General features: G+C 42.0%; 1 protein-coding gene across 2 annotated transcripts in view; it reads right to left on the bottom strand.

Annotated features, from left to right (window-relative positions):
* The window catches only part of nrg1 (neuregulin 1), an 86902-nt gene that overhangs the window by 17411 nt on the left and 47395 nt on the right, over positions 1 to 22096 (bottom strand). For both annotated transcript variants that reach the window (XM_072371429.1, XM_072371430.1), the window contains exons 4-6: positions 17830 to 17932; positions 12977 to 13130; positions 12779 to 12894 (exon numbers count right to left, since the gene is read on the bottom strand). In XM_072371429.1, the coding sequence (XP_072227530.1) occupies positions 12779 to 12894; positions 12977 to 13130; positions 17830 to 17932 (373 nt within the window). The remainder of the gene's footprint in view (positions 1 to 12778; positions 12895 to 12976; positions 13131 to 17829; positions 17933 to 22096) is intronic.

Genomic DNA, 22096 nt, shown 5'->3' with positions numbered 1-22096 from the left:
ACTGTAGCCTTTTTGTAGTTTTGGAGGCGAGGTTATCTGAAATGGAAGCTCAGCACTGCACCATTGAAAACTACCCGATAGCTAGCCAGGTCCCCTTAGTCAGTGCAGAGCCACCTAGCGTACTTTACCCTGTTAGCCGACCTTTAGCAGCCGGGACCCCAGACTGGCTGGGTGCCTGTCAGGAAGAGGAGGCATATCCCTAAAGCCTGTGGTTCACCATCAACTTCTCCACATTTCAAATAGATTTTCCCCACTCAGCGACACATCCGCTGAGGACAAAACCCTGGTAATTGGCAGCTCTATAGTAGGAAATGTGGCATTAGAGACACCAGCGACCATAGTCAAACCATAGATGGTGTCCAGCAAACAATGTGGGCTACATACAAATTGTCAATCTTTCTGGAGAAAACCTGGTCTGATGAGGAGAGACGGCATCCATCCCACTTTGGAAGGAGCGGATCTCATTTCAAGAAATATGGACAAATTTATTTATATGTCACCCAAAAACATGACAACCCAGGGATGAGACCAGGACGCAGAGTTGTAGTCTTACACACTTCTCTGCAGCTTCCCACCTGCTGCTACCTCCCCAAAACCCTAAAATAACTGTGTCTGCTCCCACACCACCCAAATTAAATTAAATAGATAAACCCAAGAGGAGTAAATCCAGAACTTTAACTGAACAAAAAATAAATAAATTATTAAATGTGGTTTGCTGAATATTAGGTCTCTCCATTCCAAGTCTCTGTTAGTGAATGATCTGATCTGTGATCATCATATTGATATATTTTGTCTTACAGAAACCTGGCTGCAGCAGGAGGATCATGTTAGCATTAATGAATCAACTCCCTCTGACTATTTAAATGTTCACGTTCCTCCAACCACAGGCAGAGGAGGAGGAGTGGCAGCTATCTTCAGATCAGGGTTACTAATCAGTCCTAGATCCAAGATTAGTTTTAGCTCTTTTGAATCTCTGATTCTCAGTTTTTCCCAAAGTGGAAATCACAAAAACCTCTTGTGTTTGTTGTTGTGTATCGTCCACCTGGCCCTTATTCTGAGTTTCTGTCTGAATTCTCAGAGTTTTTATCCCAGTTAGTGCTGAGTACAGATAAAGTCATTGTAGTGGGTGACTTTAATATTCATGTAGATGTTGAAAATGACAGCCTAAATATTGACTTTAATTCTATATTAGAATCTATTGGATTTTCTCAAAGTGTCCACAGACCTACTCACTGCCTTAATCATACCCTTGTAACGTAACCCTGTCTTATCTGACCATTTTTTGATAATCTTTAAGTTTACATTACTTCACTATACAACTTCTGAGAAGAAATTTACATTTAGCAGGTGTCTATAAGAGAATGCTGTAACTAGATTTAAAGAGTTAATTCCATTAACCTTTTCTTCACTGCCATGTGCAAATATTACAGAGGAAAAAAAAACTTGACTGTCTTCTTGACAGCACTATAGTTTCAAAGCGTACAACACTGGACAATGTTGCCCCTCTGACAAGGAAGGTAATCAGTCAGAAGAGGTATTTAGACGGCTTCTGCCCAGTTGATCTCTCTGAGCTAACAACAGCAATAGTCTCTTCTAAACCATCAACTTGTATTTTAGACCCAATCCCAACCAGACTGTTCAAGGAGGTTTTCCCCTTAATCAATACTTCCATATTGGATTTGATCAATCGGTCTTTGTTGACAGGATATGTACCTCAGACTTTTAAGGTTGCTGTAATTAAACCTTTACTTAAAAAACCTACTCTTGATTCAGAAGTGTTGGCTAATTATCAACCTATATCCCATCTCCCTTTTTCGTCTAAAGTTCTTGAAAAAATAGTTGCAGTTCAACTTTGTGATCATTTACATAGAAATAATCTGTTTGAAGAGTTTCAGTCAGGATTCAGAGTGCATCATAGCACAGAAACAGCACTGGTGAAAGTTACCAATGATCTCCTGTTAGCTTCTGATAGCGGACTTGTTTCTGTGCTTGTCCTGTTGGATCTCAGTGCTGCATTTGATACGATCGATCACAGCATTCTGTTACAGAGACTTGAACATGTTATTAAAGGAACTGCATTAGGCTGGTTTAAGTCATATTTATCTGATAGAATCCAGTTTGTTCTTGTAAATGAAGAATCTTCCTCACACACCAGAGTAAGTCATGGAGTTCCACTCTTATGTCACACCTTTCTTCACTGTATTATTGGACTGTATGACGTGCCCTGAGATGACAAATGTTGTGATTTGACGCATTATTAATAAAACTGAATAGAATTGAATTAGGGCCTTCATCAGAATGAGAGGTTACAAGGTCATCTCATGTGGAATGTTTGTCCTGAAAGTACAGGACTTCTATAGAAAAACTGCAAACGGCAGTGGAGCCACTGATATTTTCAACTGAACCCTCAGCAGTGACTCTTTACTGTCAAGAGGTTGTGGTGACACTGCTAAACAAGACTGTTAGTTTTGTTTCAGTCTTTGTTTTATAGTTCCAGAGGATGGGAGCCACTGTGGCAAAGGCTCTGTCACCTTTAGTTCACATGACCTCAGGGATCCACTGGCAAGGTATGGCTGCAAAAGTTCTGTGATGTAAGTTGTTGCCTGTCCATGTAGAGCTCTAAATGTTAAAACCAAAAATTTGAAATGTACTCTGTAGTGGACAGGGAGTGACATGAGAACACTTTGAAGATTTTGTTAGAAGCCTCGAAGCAATGTCCTGCACAACCTGAAGACGTTCCAGTATTTTTTTTTTCAGAATATAAAATAATTTTATTCCTGCATGCTTCATCATGCAGGAATCTAGGCATGATGAAATAAAAGCATGAATGATAATTTCCACTCTGAGCTTGACACAGTGGGACTTAGCTTGGTAGGATTTTTTTAAATGATAAAAACAGAGCGAACCAGTGATTTAACATGAACATCCAAAGTCAACGCTGAGTCAAGAATTACCCCAAGGTTTTTAATTGAGGGTTAGGCAAATGAGGCGAGCGGGCTGAGAGTCTCCATTATCTTTGGTAAAAATCTGTCAGGGGCACAGACAAGGACTTCAGTTTTCCTATCATTAAGTTGAAGAAAATCATGAGCCATCCAACTTCTGATAGAATCTAAGCATCTGAGCAAGATCTGTACCTTAAAAACATTATTGGGTTTAAACGAAATATATAACTGAATATCAACTGCATAGGTGTGATTAGAGATGTCCTTAAAATAATTTAAGATATGCTGAAGAGGGAGCAGATATAAAATAAACAAAGGCCCCAAAAGCGACCCTTGTGGCACACCATAATTAAGGGACGAGGAAGAGAACCTGAATTTAGCAGCAGCCACAGCAGCTACTGCAGCGCCGGTGCAGCACAGCTTATTCACTCCGTGTTCTGTGACAGTCGGCTAACTTCACACGTAGTTTGCTACTGATAGTTTTGTGCAACATGGCAGGATATTTATCAGATTTTGACGATGTGGACGACAACTTTGAGTACGATGGACGTCCTTACCAGAGTGGATGAGCTGTGCTGCAGCAGCGTGCGTCGATGATGTCATCCCAGTAGACGAGTGTGTAGAAAGCCCTCTATAAATGGTAAATGGACTTGTACTTGTACAGCGCTTTTCTAGTCTAACTGACCACTCAAAGCGCTTCACTACATGCCGCATTCACCCCACTCACACACACTCATACAGCATGTCTTAAGATTCTTAACTACGTGCTTTTTTTTTCTAATCATTCATACACACATTCATACCCCAGTGATACACTGGGAGGCAACGTGGGGTTCAGTATCTTGCCCAAGGACGCTTCGACATGTAGCCTGGGGAAGCCAGAGTCAAACCACCGACCTTCCGATTGGTGGGCGACTGCTCTTCCTCCTGAGCTACAGCTATAAGCTTCCCGATAACCGCCAACAACATCATTGCAGCTATGAACTAACAGTGCAATAGTACGCATTCATTCATTCATTCGTCTTAAAGTATTGGTGAAATAAAGACAGATAATGCCTTATCTAGAGGCTGCATCATCTATGTCCCCGTTCACTCCGTTATATGGATCTTGAGGAATCTAAATATAAACTCTAAATAAAATCTAAATACATTTACTCCTCAAAATCATAATGGACTAAATGCACTATACACAGTAATTAGAGAGAAGATTTATGTACTCGTAGCCGCAGATTGGAGAAGTTGTAAATGCTAACTTGAGGTTGTAATGGAAAATTAACACAAGCAAAAAATAAATAAATACAAGTATATGATGGATGAGAAGTGGTCCTCTGTAATTTTATATATGTGAAAATAAATTTACATATTGGTGAATATTTTTTCTGTGACAAATTTAAATAAGTGAAAATTTCGTGCAAATTAATTTTTTGTCTGTTTGATTTCAGATTCAGTTGTTTAAGAAGAGTTTCTTGAACTATAATGGGAGTTATAAAGCCATTCTCTTGTAGAACCTTCCGCAAGTATGGGTTCAGTAACAAGACACCCTCTTTTCATCTTAAAACCCCGTTGGGCGGGTCAGTTGGACGGGTCGCAGGAATGGGGGTCTTTTATTAATAACATTATTATTATTGTTGTTGTTATTAATAACTGGTCTGCTCAGACTCATGTTAGACGTGCTTGTTTCCTGCTGTTTCCATAGCGATAGCGGCGCACCAGAACAGTATACAGTATATTATCATTTTTTTTCAGTGTGACTAATACATTCTGTGGCGGGAGTGTGTGACAAAAGACCGAAAAGCATGACTGTCACTCTCAATGCGTGAGACTTGAGGGCCCTGCTTAAAACGTTCCTTTTAGTTCAAGCTAGTTTGGGAAGTTCAATTGACCCTGAAAATATCTAAGTTTGGCTGCTGTTGGCCTAGTCTGGTGGGAGACCACCAGTGACACACTGAGCACCTTTACTTACTTTGTTGTCTTTACTTTCCATGTACATTTAACATGATTTTTGTCATTAACTTCTGTTTCTGTTCCTTAGCAGGTATCCTTGGCCTGATGTATGATGTTTGTGTTGACCCCTTTACCCCCCTCTCTAAACCCCCTTCTGGTCAAGGCAGATGACTGCCCTACCTGAGTTTTGCTCCACTTGACGTTATCTCTTGTTAAAGGGGAGTTTTCCTCTCCACTGTTGCCTCATTCGTACTCAGGACATGAAACTGAAACAAGAGCAGTTTTGATGGGAGCTGCTGGTTTCCTTAGTTAGACAACACTTTTTTTAATTGGCTTTATATGAATAGGACTAATTTGGATTTCAATTAATTATTTGGAGTATATTTGGTGTATAATTAATTGGATCATTATTAGCTTGACTTGTACTGGACAATTGCTGTGAGATGACATTTGTTGTGATTTGTCACAATTGAAATAAAACTGAGTTGAATTTAAGTAGCTGGGAGGTGGTTTATCTTTGGACAGAATTGTTGAATTGTTGCAGCAATCGTTGACCACCAATCCTATCATGGAGTTGCCACAGTTCTGGAATAATGTTAGCGACTACTAACTTTTGTCTGTGACATGAAAATCTTGCTTAAAATTTTGTAGTGTGAAACCTTTCTTTAGGACTATAATGTGCCAGCTTGAACTTATGGCACACCTTTTTTGTCTGCTAGGCTTATCAACACCATTACGGTATCCAAGATGCTCTACATACAGTACCTGCACATCTACAACCCAGACCGTGAAGATTTTTGTTCAAGCCAAATCCAGCAGGAAAAATGTAAGCAGAATTTAAGCAGTGAATAAACCGAATGACAAGGATGGACTTAATGAGCTTGATCTCTGCCACTAATGAAGAGACATGAGGACATGAATGAGAAATTTGTACAGATCAACAGAAAAAGTTTGATGATAAAAACACGTTTTTTTATTTTTTATTTCTGTCTCTCACAATTATCTCATTCTTGTACTTAAATTTTTACTGGTGCTAACTTGATTTTCCTTATCTAAATGTCTTAAAGTCAAGCTGGTACGATAACCAGAAGTTTGGTAGGAAATCCCTGGATATTGGGTATAACATCTCAATTCAAATTAGTGGCTTGTTCTACAGAAATTAGTGAGAAACAAGTTGTAAATTAAAACTGGAATAATCTGCAAATGTCTGACCAAACCGCCCTGCAAATTGGGATGCAACATCTCACTCCAGTTTAGTGGCCTGTAGTACAAAAGTTAGGCAGAAAGGAGTTGTAAATTAAGATGGAATAGTTTGCTAAAGTTTCTATCAGAAATTCCCTTGGAAATTAGGGTAATTTCTGTGTGGTAGCCGACTACATACATGTTATACTTAGTTGTATTTAGTTAGTTGTTTTATATTTATCTATACCGTATTTTTCATACCATAAGGCGCACCTAAAATCCTTTAATTTTCACGAAAATCGACAGTGCGCCTTAAAATGTTGTGCGCCTAATGTACGAATTAATTCTGGTTGTGCTTTCTGACCTACAACCGATTTTATGTGGTACACGGCATTCAAAAATCTGTCAAAATGTTTTAGCACGGCCTTGGAAAGCTACGAAGTTGCACTGCTCGATGGTTTGAGCATTACGGCCACTGTAGTCAGAGCCTCGCGGAGTAATACGATCTGTCCTTCAACATTAAGGTGTGTGCATTCATTCATTCATTCATTTTCCATACCTGCTGCCCTAAAAATGGCTCCTGTTAAGAGACATGCTTAAGAAGCAGATTTCAAACTCAACGCTATCAGTCACGTAGTACAACAAGTGAGTTGAATAAAGTTAGACTTATCTGAGTTTTGTTTCATTTAATGCGCCTTATAACCCTATGCGCTTTATGTATGAAAATAGACCTGTTAGCAGTCAATCATTGATATTGCGCCTTATAACTTGGTGCGCTTGATAGCCCGAAAAATACGGTGAATTAATCTGGAATAATCTGTAGAATAATCTATAGATTAGACAAAAAAATACCTGAAAACTCTCTCCCATGAGCTGTCACCTTATCGTGGTGGGGGAGTTTGCGTGCCCCAATGAGTCTGGGAGCTATGTTGCCCGGGGCTTCAAGCCCCTGATAGGGTCACCCAAGGCAAACAGATCCTAGATGACGGACCAGACAAAGAACATCTCAAAAGACCCCTTATGATGAAAAATAAATTTGGACGGCGTCATCCCTTGCCCGGATGTGGGTCACCGGGGCCTCCCCTTGTAGCCAGGACCGGTTGGTAGGGCCCGGCAGCGAGCGCCTGATGGCCGGTCCTGTTCCCTTGGGGCTCGGTCGGGCATAGCCCAAACTCATGACGTGGGTCCCCCTTCCGATGGGCTCACCACCCATGGGAGGGGCCAAGGGGGTTGGGTGCAATGTGAGCTGGGTAGCAGCCAAAGGCGGAGGCCTTGGCGGTCTGATCCTCGGCTACTGAAGCTAGCTCTCGGGACGTGGAATGTCACCTCTTTGTTGGGGAAGGAGCCGGAGCTGGGGCGCGAGGCTGAGCGTTTCCGGCTAGTTATAGTCAGACTCACCTCGACGCACGGCTCTGGAACCAGTCCTCTTGAGAGGGGTTGGACTCTCGTTCACTCTGGAGTTGTCCGTGGTGAGAGGCGCAGAGCGGGTGTGGGTATATTTATTGCCCCCCGGCTGTGTGCCTGTACATTGGGGTTTACGAGAGGGTAGCCTCCCTCCGCCTTCGGGTGGGGGGACGGGTCCTGACTGTTGTTTGTGCTTATGCGCCAAACAGCAGTTCAGAGTACCCACCCTTTTTGGAGTCCCTGAAGGAGGCACTGGAGAATGGTCCTACTGGAGACTCCCTCATTCTGCTGGGGGACTTGACGTGAATGCTCATGTGGGCAATGACAGTGAGACCTGGAAGGGTGTCATTGGGAGGAACGGCCCCCCCGATCTGAATCAGAGTGGTGTTATGTTGTTGGACTTCTGTGCCAGTCATGGACTGTCCATAACGAACACCATGTTCAGGCATAAGGGTGTCCATATTTGCACTTGGCACCAGGACACCCTTGGCCGCAGTTCGATGATTGGCTTTGTGGTTGTATCGTTGGACTTGCGGCCGTATGTCCTGGACACTCGGGTGAAGAGAGGGTCGAAGCTGTCAACTGATCACCACCTGGTGGTGAGTTGGCTCTGCTGGTGGGGGAGGATGCCAATCAGACCTGGCAGGCCCAAACGTATTGTGAGGGTCTGCTGGGAATGTTTGTCAGAATCCTCCATCAGGAGGAGCTTTAACTCTCACCTCCGGCAGAGCTTCAACCATATCCCGGAGAAGGTGGGGGTCATTGAGTCCGAATGGGCTATGTTCCGTGCCTCCATTGTCAAGGCGACTGACCGCAGCTGTGGCAGTAAGGTGGTCGGTGCCTGTCGTGGCGGCAACCCCCGAACCCGCTGGTGGACACCAGTGGTGAGGGAAGCCATCAAGCTGAAGAAGGAGTCCTATCGGGCCTTTTTGGCCAGTGGGACCCTGGAAGCAGCTGATGGGTACCGTCAGGCCAAGCGGGTCGTGGCCTCGGCGGTTGCTGAGGCGAAAACTCGGGCCTGGGAGGAGTTCGGTGAGACCATGGAGAACGACTTCCGGACAGCCTGGAAGAGATTCTTGTCCACCATCTGGTGTCTCGGGGAGGAAGCGGCTCACATTCAACACTGTGTATAGTGGGGACGGAGCTTTGCTGACCTCAACTGGGGACGTTGTGAGTCGGTGGGGGAAATACTTCGAGGACCTCCTCAATCCTTCCGACATACGCTCGGAGGAGGCAGAGTCTGAGAGCTCGGAGACAGGGCCTCCCATTTCTGGGGCTGAGGTTGCCGAGGTGGTCAAAAAGCTCCTCGGTGGCAAGGCTCCTTTAAAAAGGGGGACCGGAGGGTCTGTTCCAACTACAGGGGTATCACATTCCTCAGCCTCCCTGGTAAGGTCTATTCGGGGGTACTGGAGAGGAGGATCCGTCGGATAGTGCAGTGTGGTTTTCATGGACATGTAACAGTGGACCAGCTCAATACCCTCGGCAGGATCCTGGAGGGTTCGCCCAACGAAAAAGCGTTCGAACGTGTCCCTCAGGGAATCCTGTGGGGGGTGCTCCGGGAGTATGGAGTGCCGGACCCCTTGATAGGGGCCGTTCGGTCTCTGTATGACCGGTGTCAGCGTTTGGTCCGCATTGCCGGCAGTAAGTCGGACACGTTTCCGGTGAGGGTTGGACTCCGTCAGGGCTGCCCTTTGTCACCGATTCGGTTTCTAACTTATGGACAGAATTTCTAGGCGCAGCCAGGGCGCTGAGGGAGTCTGATTTGGCGACCTCAGAATCGGGTCTCTGCTTTTTTGCGGATGATGTGGTTCTGTTAGTGTCGTCGGGTTGTGACCTTCAGCTCTCACTAGAGCGATTTGCAGCCGAGTGTGAAGCGGCTGGGATGAGAATCAGCACCTCCAAATCCGAGACTATGGTTCTCAGCCAGAAGAAGGTGGAATGCTCTCTCCGGGTCGGGAATGAGATCCTTCCCCAAGTGGAGGAGTTCAAGTATCTCGGGGTCTTGTTCACGAGTGAGGGACGAATGGAGCGTGAGACTGACGGGCGGATCGGGGCAGCGTCTGCAGTGCTGCGGGCTCTGCACCGACTCGTCGTTGTGAAGAAGGAACTGAGCCAAAAGGCGAAGCTCTGTATTTACTGGTCAATCTACGTTCCCATCCTCACCTACTCACCTATGGTCACAAGTTGTGGGTAGTGACTGAAAGAACGGGATTGTGAATACAAGCGGCCGAAATGGGTTTCCTCCGCAGGGTGTCTGGGCCTCCCTTAGAGATAGGGTGAGAAGCTCAGTCATCCGGGAGGGGCTCAGAGTAGAACCGCTGCTCCTCCGCATTGAGAGGAGTCAGATGAGGTGGCATCTGGTTAGGATGCCCCCTGGACCCCTCCCTGGTGAGGTGTTCCAGGCACGTCCCACTGGGAGGAGACCCCGGGGAAGACCCAGGACACGTTGGAGGGACTATGTCTTTTGGCTGGCGTGGGAACGCCTCGGGGTCCCCCCGGAAGAGTTGGAGGAAGTGGCCGGGTACAGGGATGTCTGGGTTTCTCTGTTAAAGCTGCTGCCTCCACGACCCGACCCCCGGATAAGTGGTAGATGATGGATGGATGAATTGATGGATACCTGAAAACTGGGAAGTAACATCTCATTTCTGATAAAGGACTACACTGTCAAATTTTAACAGAAACTACTTTAGAGCTTTTGCTGGTATGAATTTAGGGAATTTAGGCAGAAATTAGCTGGAAGTTTTCTTAAATATTCTAAACAGTATTTATTACATGCCTATATGTAAAATAGTAAAATTGCATCAACATAATTGATTGTTGATGAATGATTCGGAGAATAATTCTGATTTTTAAAGTAAATTCTGTGGTAATTTATGGGTAGATTTTTTTTCTAATTCTTATCTTACCATTAGATTTCCAGACCTCTAAATTTAGTTATTACTGTTCAACTCCATATTGGTTGCAGAGGATCCCTATGAATAGTTCTTAAACCCCCAAATTGTGTTATTCTTTGATCTTGAATGATTGATTAGACAAAGGAAAAGGAATCCTTTAAGAAGCATTAAAAAGTTATATTAGCGGCCAACTTTTTTGTTTCTCTTAAAAAAGAGAAAAACCAACAAATCCCTCATTACAGACTTGTCACAAAAAAAAATTAAGAATATAGGTGGCTAATACCTGTATAATCCAGATCCCAAAAAGTCCATCCTAGGTCCCGGCACCACTTTTTTGAATTTGGCGATATAACTGAAATAATCATGGCCCATTAAGCCATAGTGGAGATAGTCTCATACCTCCAAACTGAAAGAATCATGGCCCACTAAGCCATAGTTGAGATAGCAACCATTATATTCTAAGGTCGCCGTTGTCTGACTTTATAACCTAGGTGTACAAATAATAGTAAAGTTGTGTTTATTTTTGATAATGCAAACGTACCATAACAAGTAACTCTTCACAAAAAGTAACAGTAATGTAACTAATTACTTCTTTAAACAGTAATCCTATAATGTAATGTGTTGCATCTAAAAATACTCAACCTTGGTGATGCCTGCAGCAGACAGCAATAATCTCCTGCCATCCATAATAATATGGTTTGGTCTTGCCCCAAATTGGCAACTCTTTTTGATGAGTGTTATCAATATGATAAGCAAAGCATGGTCATTTTCATTTAATTTCATTTTCAGATTCAATTGAATTTCATGGTAATTTTTCATTTTATGTATATACACATGATATATAAATATATACATATAGATAGATACCAGATTACCATCAATTTGTAATGTTAGAGCAAAGCCTTTACTCTGCTCCACATATTGTACCTTGACTCTCGACCCACATATTGCGTGAATAACATGTTGTTGAGGTCAGAATGAACCCTGTCTAGATAATGACGAAGACGCAGAAGCGTCCTCAGACAGCAGCCGCCAAATAGAGATTGGGTTTGAGCCACGCACACACTGAATGATATAGAAAGGTATAAAGAGTTGTCCCAAAACTTAGGTCATTGGGAATTTCCGTGTATGCTGAAATGTACAAGTCTCTGTGACGATCTGTTCAATAAATTCCCCATAAGAGGCTGACTTGACGAGTCTGACTACTCTTCTCTCCACAACAATTTCATGGTAATTTTTCATCTTATGTATATACACATGATATATCAATATATACATATAGATAGATACCAGATTACCATCAATTTGTAATGTTAGAAACTCTGTATCGTTATATGATATATTAATCATATAAATAAACAGTACATATTTTGATCAGAAAACATGAGATTTTAGACAGTAACAAGATAAAAGGATTAAAGGAACTATTGTAATAAGCAAGTATTTTTGGATCCAAATCAGGTTGCAGCAACAAAAATGATTCATGGATTGAATCTTATGAAAATGTGTCATACATACACTACTGTTCAAAAGTTTGGGGTCACTTAGAAATGTCCTTATTTTTCAAAGAAAAGCACTGTTTGTTTCAATGAAAATAACATTAAATTAATCAGAAATACACTCTATACATTGTTAATGTGGTAAATGACTATTCTAGGTTTTTAATGAAATATCTACATAGGTGTATAGAGGCGTATAGAGGCCCATTTCTAGCTTCTAATGGTACATTGTGTTTGCTAATTGTCTACATTTCTACAGATAACCTCAACAAATTAACAGCTAGAATGCCAAAGGTCAGCAATGCTGTAATTGCTGCAAATGGAGCATTCTTTGAAGAAAGAAAAGTTTGAAGAACAAAATTAATATTTCAAAATAAAAATCATTATTTCTAATCTTGTCAATGTCTTGACTATATTTTTTTTAATTTTGCAATTAATTTGATAAATAAAAGTGTGAGTTTTCCTGGAAAACATAAAATTGTCTGGGTGACCCCAAACTTGAATGGTAGTGTAAAGATGATATATGATTTCTTACTGTTATTCTTATTCAACTACTGTAAAAGATGGACTCACGTAGGTACAAATTTGACTGTGATTGTAGTTTGTCTTTGTATTAAGTTATTGCCAGGTTGAGAGACGTATCTTACACATGCACAGAAGAATAGAAGACATTCACTTCCTGTGTCACAGGACCTGTGTTTCACACAGGTTTCCATAAAAGGAGAAGCTTTGTCAGTACCACTTATTACCCATGTCAGTTCTTTGCTTTGTGTTCTTTGCCACAAAAGTTAACACAGAAATTGTTTGAGGAACAAGTTTAATTACATCAGTTTTTTTGTAGTGTTAGTAGAAAAAAATTAAACCAAGTCAAATTTGCTAGAGCAACCATAACAAAAAGTAATGTTTGTTCTACCTTTGGCTGGAGATGTGGGTGAATGTGGTGGGATCATGTGAAGAAGCATATTTGCTTGTGGGGAAGGTTGTTTCGGAGTCTTCAGTTGCACACTGCATCATCATTCCATTACATGGCTATCAAAAAGGTAAAGAAAGATTGAGAATTTTCATTAGTGCAGATTCAAGTTTTGCATTTTATTTTATACCAGCAACTTACATCGATAAGCTTCAAATCTTGAAGAAGCACATTAGAAATCTGATGTCCTGTAGTAGAGCATTTCTGGCTGAGGCGAATACCACTACTGGTATTGTTCTTTCTCATATTCCTCTGGCTTTGCCTTAGGCGTTCGTGTAGCTTCTTCCTTTGCTTCCTGTATGTGAAAAAACAAACAAGACTGTGAAACAGCCCAGATCAAAACAACACAACATATCCAAAGTGATTTATAAATGTTCAGTATTGATAAAACGTTTGGACACACCTACTATTAGATTTCCCTTTATTTTTACTTTTTTTTGCCTACTATTATTGGCAATTAGTACTATCATTATTATTGTTATTATTATATATATTATTGTTTTTATTTTTTGTAGCATTTTTTCACTAATAACTGTACCAATCTAATCTCCCTTTGGGGGACATGCAAACTATAAAATAACACCTGTCATAGTTTCGCTTTATTACAGTTTTCATGAAAGCTATGCACACTTTCATTATTCCCACAGCTGGGTTTCATGAAGCAATCCTCTGCAATGAATTCCAAACCATCCAGAGTTCTAAGATATGTTGAGCACTTGCTGTCACAATCCATTGTATTATGAAGATTACCCAAATACAGGATAAAACAGGTGGGATGCTGACAGGTGACAGATAACCTACCTAACAGGAAACAGAAGACAGACTGACAAGAAAGAAATAAAAAGATGAGGATCTGTCAAAGACCAATCAAACCATCCATCCATTCATCCATTGTCTTCTGCTTATCCAAGGTTGCGTAGTAGAGGCAACTGATTCAGAAGAGAAACCTAGACATCCTGCTCCCCAATGAGACTCTCCAGCTCTTCCTGGGGGATCACAAGGTGTTCCCCGGCCAGAAGGGATATGTAATCCCTCCAGCATGTTCTGGGTCTGCCCTGTGGCCTCCTCCTAGTTGGACATGCCCAGAAAAACTCCAATAAAAGGGGGCCAGGAGGCATCCTAAGTAGATACCCGAGCCACTTCAGCTGACTCCTTTTGATATGGTGGAGCAGAGATTCAACTCTAAGTTCCCTCCAGATGAACGGGGTACAGGAATACAGTATATACAGTATTCATGTACTTTGTGACACATACCCTATCTCCAAGGCTGAGCCTGGCCTGCCTCTGAAGGAAACCAATTTCAGCCACTTGTATCCATGACCTCATTCTTATGCTCACTACCCAAGTGAGGGTAGGAATGAAGATGGACTAGTAAAATGAAAGCTTTGCTTTCCAGCTCAGCTCCCTCTTCACCACAACGGACCGGAGCAGTGCCCTCATTACTGCTGACGAAGCCCCAATCTGTCTGTGCATCTCTTGCTCCAACCTGCCATCACTCATGAACAAGATACCAAGATACTTAAACTCCTCTACTTGAGGCAGGGACTCCCTGGCCCACAGAGGGCATTCCACCTTTTGCCGGTTGAGGACCATGGCCTCAGATTTGTAAGAACTGATTCTCATCCCCTCATCCCAGCCACTTCACACTTATCATTGAACCACTCCAGTGCACGCTGAATGTCTTGGTTTGAAGAAGCCAACAGGACTAAATAATCTGCAAAAAGCAGAGATGCAACCCTTAGGTTCCCAAACCAGACAGCCTTCTCTCCATGACTATGCCTCAGAATCTTTTCTCCAGTTGTAAACTTTTCCATGTCAATAAAAAACATCTCGACTGGATGGTCAAACTCCTGTGATCTCCTCAGTAACTACAAGGGTGAAGATCTGGTCCACTGGTCCACTGTTCCACAACCAGGACAAAAACCACACTGCTCCTCTTCAATCTGAAGTTAGGCAATTGGTCAGAGCCTCCTCTCCAACTCCCTGGAGTATACTTGCTATGATCTGCCACTCCACAGGTGTTGTCCCAGAACTCCATGCGACATTGTCAGCCAAGACAGCCCCACCATATTCAGAGCCTATAGCATCTCAGGGTGAATCTCATCCACCCCTTGTGCTTTACTGCTGGGAAGCTTTTTAACAACCCCAGCAACTTATACCAAGGTTATGGACATGCTAGCCAGATTGAGGAGATACTCGAATTGCTCCTTTCTCCGGCCGATAACATCCTCAGTTTGAGTTTTCCACCCAGGTCAAGCACAGCATGCAAAATTCCTTCTCTATGGCCTCACTGAATTCCTCTCACACCTGAGTTTTAACTTCAGCTATCGCCAACACTGCAGCCCTTTTAGCCACTCAGTACTTGTCAGCTGCTTCAGGTGACCCCTCGGACAACCGAGGTATCCTTCTTTAGGTTGAAGGCTTCCCTCACCGCTAGCATCCACCAGCAGGTCCTTTGGTTACTGCCACGACAGGCACCAACAGCCTTCAGGCCACAGCTCTTGGAAGCTGCCATCCACAATGGAGGTCCTAAACATAGTCCATTCAGATTCCATGTCTCCAACCTCCTCCTATATGTGGGAAAAATTCTCCTGGAGGTGCAGGGTCCTCTGCCAGACATTCCCAGTTCACCCTCACTACCCATTTGGGCTTACCAGATCTGTCCTGCAGTCTCCCCAAAGAGATGACAAAGAAGATGATCAATGTTTGGCCTAAGGTGGCCACGCTATGTGTGGAGTACTCCACCTCACACACCAGCTCAGGCTCTTTCCCTACCAGTAAGGTGATGTTCCATGTCCCAAGGGCTAGTTTGTCACACCAGGGATCGGCATGCCCAGCCCCCACCTTCATCTGTTGCCAGCTCATACTGCAACCAACCTCAAATTTCCTCCCTTCATGGTGGTGGGCCCACATGTAAGTGGCTTCCTGTTGCTTATTCTGAGCCCTGGGAACCCAGGTTCAGCCAGCAGCAAAACAACCCCACCATTACATCTCCTCCTCCATGCTCCACAGCATGCCCCACATTTATATAGTTTCCATCTTTTCATCTTTCCTGCCTCTCAAACACTTGTTTTATTGGAACAAAAAAGATTTAGAACCATCCGGCAAAAGTACTATTTCTTTTCTGCTCTAATTCCCACACCCTCTTTAGTAGTGGTTTCTTTGAGTGTGAAGGCCATATTCTTACTGTCTGCTCTGAAAAGCTGACAATGTGAGATGTGTCTGCAACTTGAACCATGTGAAGCCTTTATGTAGACTCTAATCTGATGCAATCTAAGGTAACTCCAATTAACTGATCCTCTGCAACAGAAGTGAGTCTGTGCTTCTGCCCAGGTACTGTCCTCATTATAGCCAGTTTCATTACTGCATCTGATGCTTTATGCACTTGAATTAAAATGAAAAGTTGGTTGATGAAGTGGAATGATTAACTGTCATTTGTATTTACTTCTCTTGAAATAATATGGATTACTGCAGTTACTGCAGAATAGGCTTTTTGTGCATACCAACACTATAACAGAATATATCAAATGTTCTCAAACATGTTAAGTCTGCTTACTTAACATGTTTGAGAACATTTGATATAGTTTAAATGGATCACATTTGACATGGCACATTTACTATTTTCAAAGCATGAAAGGTGATTACTTCATGATGATGGTTGGGAGAATGCCAAGAGTGTGCACTGCTGTCAACAGAGTAAAATAGTGTCTATTAGAAGAATCTAAGATATGACACATACTGTTTTTCCTAAAAAGATTTTTCTTACCAAATTATTCATTATGTCCTATTTATGTCATTTTTCATTTTTTTTATCTCATAATGAAAATTGTCAAAATGAAGATTAACCTATGACTAGGTGTGTCCAAACTTTACTGGTAATGTAGATAGGAACAAATTTATATTCAATTTCATCTAACGAAACCAATGATATTTTGCTGAGCTCAGTACAAGATGTAGTTTGAAATATTGCTATAAGAACCACAAAATGCTCAAACCTCTCAACTAATTTGCTTTGGTTGTAAATCTGTTGTTGCTCTGTTGCTGTTGTTGCTCTGTCCATCAAGTCAACGATATTATGTGTGTTTATATAATATGTTACATTCTATCAACATATATTTGTATGTTATATTATAATATTTCTGTCTGGGTTAACCCTAACTCAGATACTTAATTGTCAAATAAATGTTATGCAACAGTTTTATATATCTGTCTTGCTCTATACATCACCTTCATATCAGTATCTGGCACTACAACGACATAATCATTATTATATATGATTTTGTTACTCCTAATTATATTTTGGAATACAGTATATACAGTATACAGTATTCATGTACTTTGTGACACATACCAGCTAGATTTGAACAAAAATTATTGTACTTTATTAAAATAATTTGTTGTAATCCCCAGGGCATTAAATATTACTGTTTTGTCAAAGCCCATAGTGTCTATCAGTTTCACAAAAGGCATCCTTCCATCCAAGGCAATCAACATCAAAGCACAAATGCAAGAGGTTTGTAAAAAATTTATCCTGATAACAAACAGTAGCTGACAGCAAACATCACCCTTAAGTGTAAAGATGGGATGGAGTGAGTTGATTTAATTTTCTTTGGCCTTAACTCAGTGTTTCATTCCATTTAGCCATCATGACCTGGTTATGTTTAGGAACCAAAACTAAATGGTTAGGGATAGAAAAATATTGTGGTGGGGTTTTAAAAACACGTTTTCATAATATTTAGTCCAGATAATTTGGTAGATTGATAAAGTTCAATATCTTTTACTCAATTTATTTGCTGCATCAAAATGATTATGCAAATGGTTACCTTCTGCCTTCATTTGAGACAGCAGGGGATCTGAACAAAACACATACAGAGTATGAGCTATATGGGGAGATGTGTGGATTTGGGTGGACTATTTAGCACCTTATAGTAAATCAGAGAAGGTCCCTTTTTGTTTGTTTATATGACTAATGAAACAAAAATTGTGACAATTACTTTGTTTTGCAGTAGGCAACCACACACATGATTCCAACGACAAGGAGTGCAATGCAGATTCCTGTTATTGTTAAAATACGTTTTTGATACAGCTCCTCAGCTTCTGAAAAAGAGAACAATCATTCTTGAAAATTTCAGTTGTACAACACAGTCAAACACATAACTCGTGGTAAAAGTGGTATAGGCATGTCAAAACAGTAAAAAAAAAAAAAAAAAGTTCTGTAAGGATTATTTTACATTTACAGGAACCAATTAGCTAAATGTATTGTAATATAGTACTGAATTTCAATTATTGATACTAAATGTAAATTATTAATATGACTAAAATGGGTTATCTGAAGTGGTGAGACAGTTCCCTGTATTATCATATTTGTAACTGTTTCAAAAATCAACCTCTGCATTGCCTTACAGTTTATTGTATGTGCAGGTGTTGTTTATGAGTACACTGGATTGTATTTCACCTTTTCCTCACAAAAAAAGTAAACAACATTGCAATAAAGAAAAATGTCAATGAGATTTTCTCTGGTGCATTAAGGTTGTTTATGTGTCTCTCATGTCCCCTCATCCCCTAAAACTGAGAATATGCTCGCTTCACTGAAACAAATGCAAACAAATTGTGAGATTGATCCAGCAATGTAATAGTTTATACTTTACACTCAGTGCAGTCTTTTTCTGAAACAGAAGGCATCACTTTTGAGAAAATACACTACTATACTGCAGGAATAGCAATTGAGGAAGTTATGCACATGCAATATAACTAGACAGCTTTAATTTATTTCACTTTTAAGTAGTTTTAGATATTTTTGTTTCAAATCATTGTATGTTTTGGGGTTTTAATGGGTTATTCAGATGCCTGCAGACAGACCTGTTCACACATTCTTCCCTGCAGCTTTCTGTTTTACAAAAGTGACTGGACTGGTTTATGATGAACTGCATTGGAATGGATAAACCGGACTGAATCTGTATTTAATTGATTGGACTTGAACTTTTGGCACAATCTTACCGCTTTTAATTTGAGGCCGCCAGGACGACTCCCCCCTCCATTTAAGGCCGCCAACAGGAGCTACCATTTCCACTTTAACACTACTTTGGGGGATTCATATAGCGTTCCTCCTTCCGAGCAGATGTCCGAGTCCATGCGATAGAAAGGCGGCAAGTCGAAATGGTAGCTCCTGTTGCCAAAAGTCATGTGACAGCGGTAAGATTGTGCCAAAAGTCACGTGACAGTTTTTCACAGTTGTAAAATTGTTTTGTACTTGAAAGATTTTAGTTTCATACTTGAAGGATTTTTTTTTTAATTGAAATATTTTAGTTTTGTACTTGAAAGATATTTTTTGCAATTGAAGATATATGTTTCTTTGAAAACCACAATAAGTTTGTTTGTAAATCATTGGGTGCGAGTGAAACATGTTTTGTGCAAGTGAAACGCCATAGGTTGACCAGAAGAGCTTCACAACAAGAACCACAAGTAATGGTTACAAAAACCAGTGCCATCTGTGTGACTTTCCACAATGTTTTAAATTATGAAAAATAAAGCTATGTATATGACAAAATATCCTCACACAGTTTCTCATCAAAACAGGCTTTGTACATTCTCTTAGAACATGAGGTAAATAGAGGTCAAGTAACAAATGTGCTCCTGTCTAATGCACACAATGCATACTTGTTGTGGGAACAGACTAAATATAGAATGCATGTTAACATTCCCTTACCCCCACCTCCCAGTGTAACCATTTAGATGAGGTGTTATACCTCCCTGCATCAGTACCAACCTATGGATTTGTCAGGATTTACAGGTTTAATCATTTTAATTGTAGCTTTGGCAAATGTTCAATAATGAAATTATGTGCAAAAAATTAAATGAAGAAAATACTGTATTTACCACAAAGAGGAATTACGAAGTTGCAGTATATTTATATATATATAATATAATAATATAATCGCTTCCATGGCCACAGGTGTATAAATTCAAGCACCTAGACATGCAGATTGCTTCTACAAACATTTGTGAAAGAATGGGTCGTTCTCAGGAGCTCAGTGAATTTTCTCACTACTAAATGTTCCACAGTCAACTGTCAGTGGTATCATAGCAAAGTGTATGTGATTGGGAACAACAGCCACGAAGCGGTAGGCCACATTAAATGACAGAGCAGGGGTCAGCGGATGTTGAGGCACATAGTGCGCAGAGGTCGCCAACTTTCTGCAGTCAATCGCTACAATTTAGCTCAAGAACAGTGGGCGGAGAGCATCATGAAGTGGGTTTCCATGGCCGAATAGCTGCATCCAAGCCATACATCACCAAGTGCAATGCAAAGCGTTGTGTTAACCATTCCTGCTCGGTCTCCAGACCGTGGTCGGAAGACACAAGGGAGAGGCTCTCTCCTGGGCCGAAGCTGCAGACAGCCTCGGGGTTAACCCCCTTCACTTCACCCAACAATGGAAAACAGACACCGGATTCGAGTTATGCCTGGAGGAGCTGTGGCATTTATTATCAGACTTGGGTCCCACACTTTGAACAGTCTTTTTAAAACAAAGTCTTTTGCCCCAAAAACAAACTACGCTCCCTTTCTTTCCCATCCGTACATACTCACGCTGCATCTTTCTATGCCCACATGCACTTGCCCTTAAAGTGGCCACACCATTCTTACAACAGTCGATGCAGTGGTGTAAAGCACGCCGCGACTGGACTCTAGAACAATGGAGAAGCGTTCTCTGGAATGATGAATCTGGCAATCCGATGGACGAGAAAGAGAAAGGTACTTGCCTTCACGTCCAACATTAGTGTCTGACCTCACAAATATGCTTCTTGAAGAATGTTCACAAATTCCCATAAACACACTCCTAAACCTTGTGTAAAGCTTTCCCAGAAGAGTTGAAGCTGTTAAAGCTGCAAAGGGTGGGCTAATGTCCTATTAAACCCTATGGATTAAGAATGGGATGTCACTTAAGGTCATATGTGAGTAAAGGCAGATGAGCAAATATGTTTGACAATATAGTGTATCTACGTATGTGCTGAGTGTTGATCTGAGCTGAACCTATTGAAAGACTTTGGAAGGGGCATGGTGCATCATCTGCAGGAGAGAGCTCTGGAGAGGGCTCAGGGGAGCAGGACCAGGTCAGTGATTAGTACACCGGCATTCAATTGTCTAATCACTCTCCTTTTTTAAAGACACAGTAGCGTGCTGGACCAGCGGGTTGGAACAGAGACAAGAGAAAAGTGGAGTCGGCAGCATGAACCAATAGAGGGAAGGCCTGTGAACGACTCCACTTGAACAACAAAATAAACATGTCAAACCGTCCTCAGTCTCTGGAGTCTTGCTGAAAGAACTCGTAGTGGCATCAGGCAACGTCACATTGGCACCCAACGTGAATTCAGCCGAGGAGAGATGACAGAACCACAACAGCCCATGAACGTACTGGCCCAAATGCTAGCGGAGGTTGCAGCGATGAACCGAGATGAGGCGGCTCTCAGCTGGCCACACTTCAGGACCAGGCGGAATGGCAGACTCAGCTACTGGAGACAATGGTGGCTCGAGCCCGAGCAGCGGCAGCGGCTCCCTCGCTCACTGGAGTCGGCCTGCATAAAATGACCCCGGAAGATGACCCTCAATCATTGCTGGGGATGTTCGAGGCAATGGCGCTGGCGTGCAGGTGGCCGGAGTGGGCCGTGCGAGCAAAGAATGCTGGGACAAATCGTCCTGGAGCAGTTCATGGAGGGGCTGCTGACTGGTACGGCAGAGTGGTTGCGCTGCCACCGACCCACGGACCTGGATGCCGCAATCACCCTTGCAGCGTTTTTTGGCCGCTTTTTCCCGGGACCGGACACCAGAGACTTGGCCAGCATCTCTAAGCCGTCCCACACCTGCGCCCCGAAAGAGGCTGTCAACAGCTGACTCTCTACGTCACACAACAGCACGACCATCTCCTTTCCCTTGCACTAACATTTCCTGTCCTCTCTTTCCACCCCAGGTTCCAGCCGCTGGGACATACTCAATATGTGTCATGGTAATTTATGGATATGGTCAGACAAGCTGGCAGGCTGCCAAACCTTACAGAAGGAGCAAACAAATTAATAACATAGCTGGAGGAATGTACAGGTGGATTGAGAAGACACTGGGTGACAGCAAATCCCTATTTATGCATGTGGTGGAAAAACAAACAACAGCAGACATTTTCCATGCAGCACAACTACCAGTGATAGTGGCTGAAAACAATAGTGATCATGTGGGCTTTGGTGGACAATCAGGTATGGGCAGAGCTGTGAACA

Source organism: Leuresthes tenuis, unplaced genomic scaffold (genome assembly GCF_036924035.1).
Source record: "Leuresthes tenuis unplaced genomic scaffold, fLeuTen1.0.hap1 SCAF_19, whole genome shotgun sequence".
Taxonomy (NCBI): domain Eukaryota; kingdom Metazoa; phylum Chordata; class Actinopteri; order Atheriniformes; family Atherinopsidae; genus Leuresthes; species Leuresthes tenuis.
Note: the sequence above shows the minus strand (reverse complement) of the source record. Positions and strands in the feature narration are given on the sequence as shown.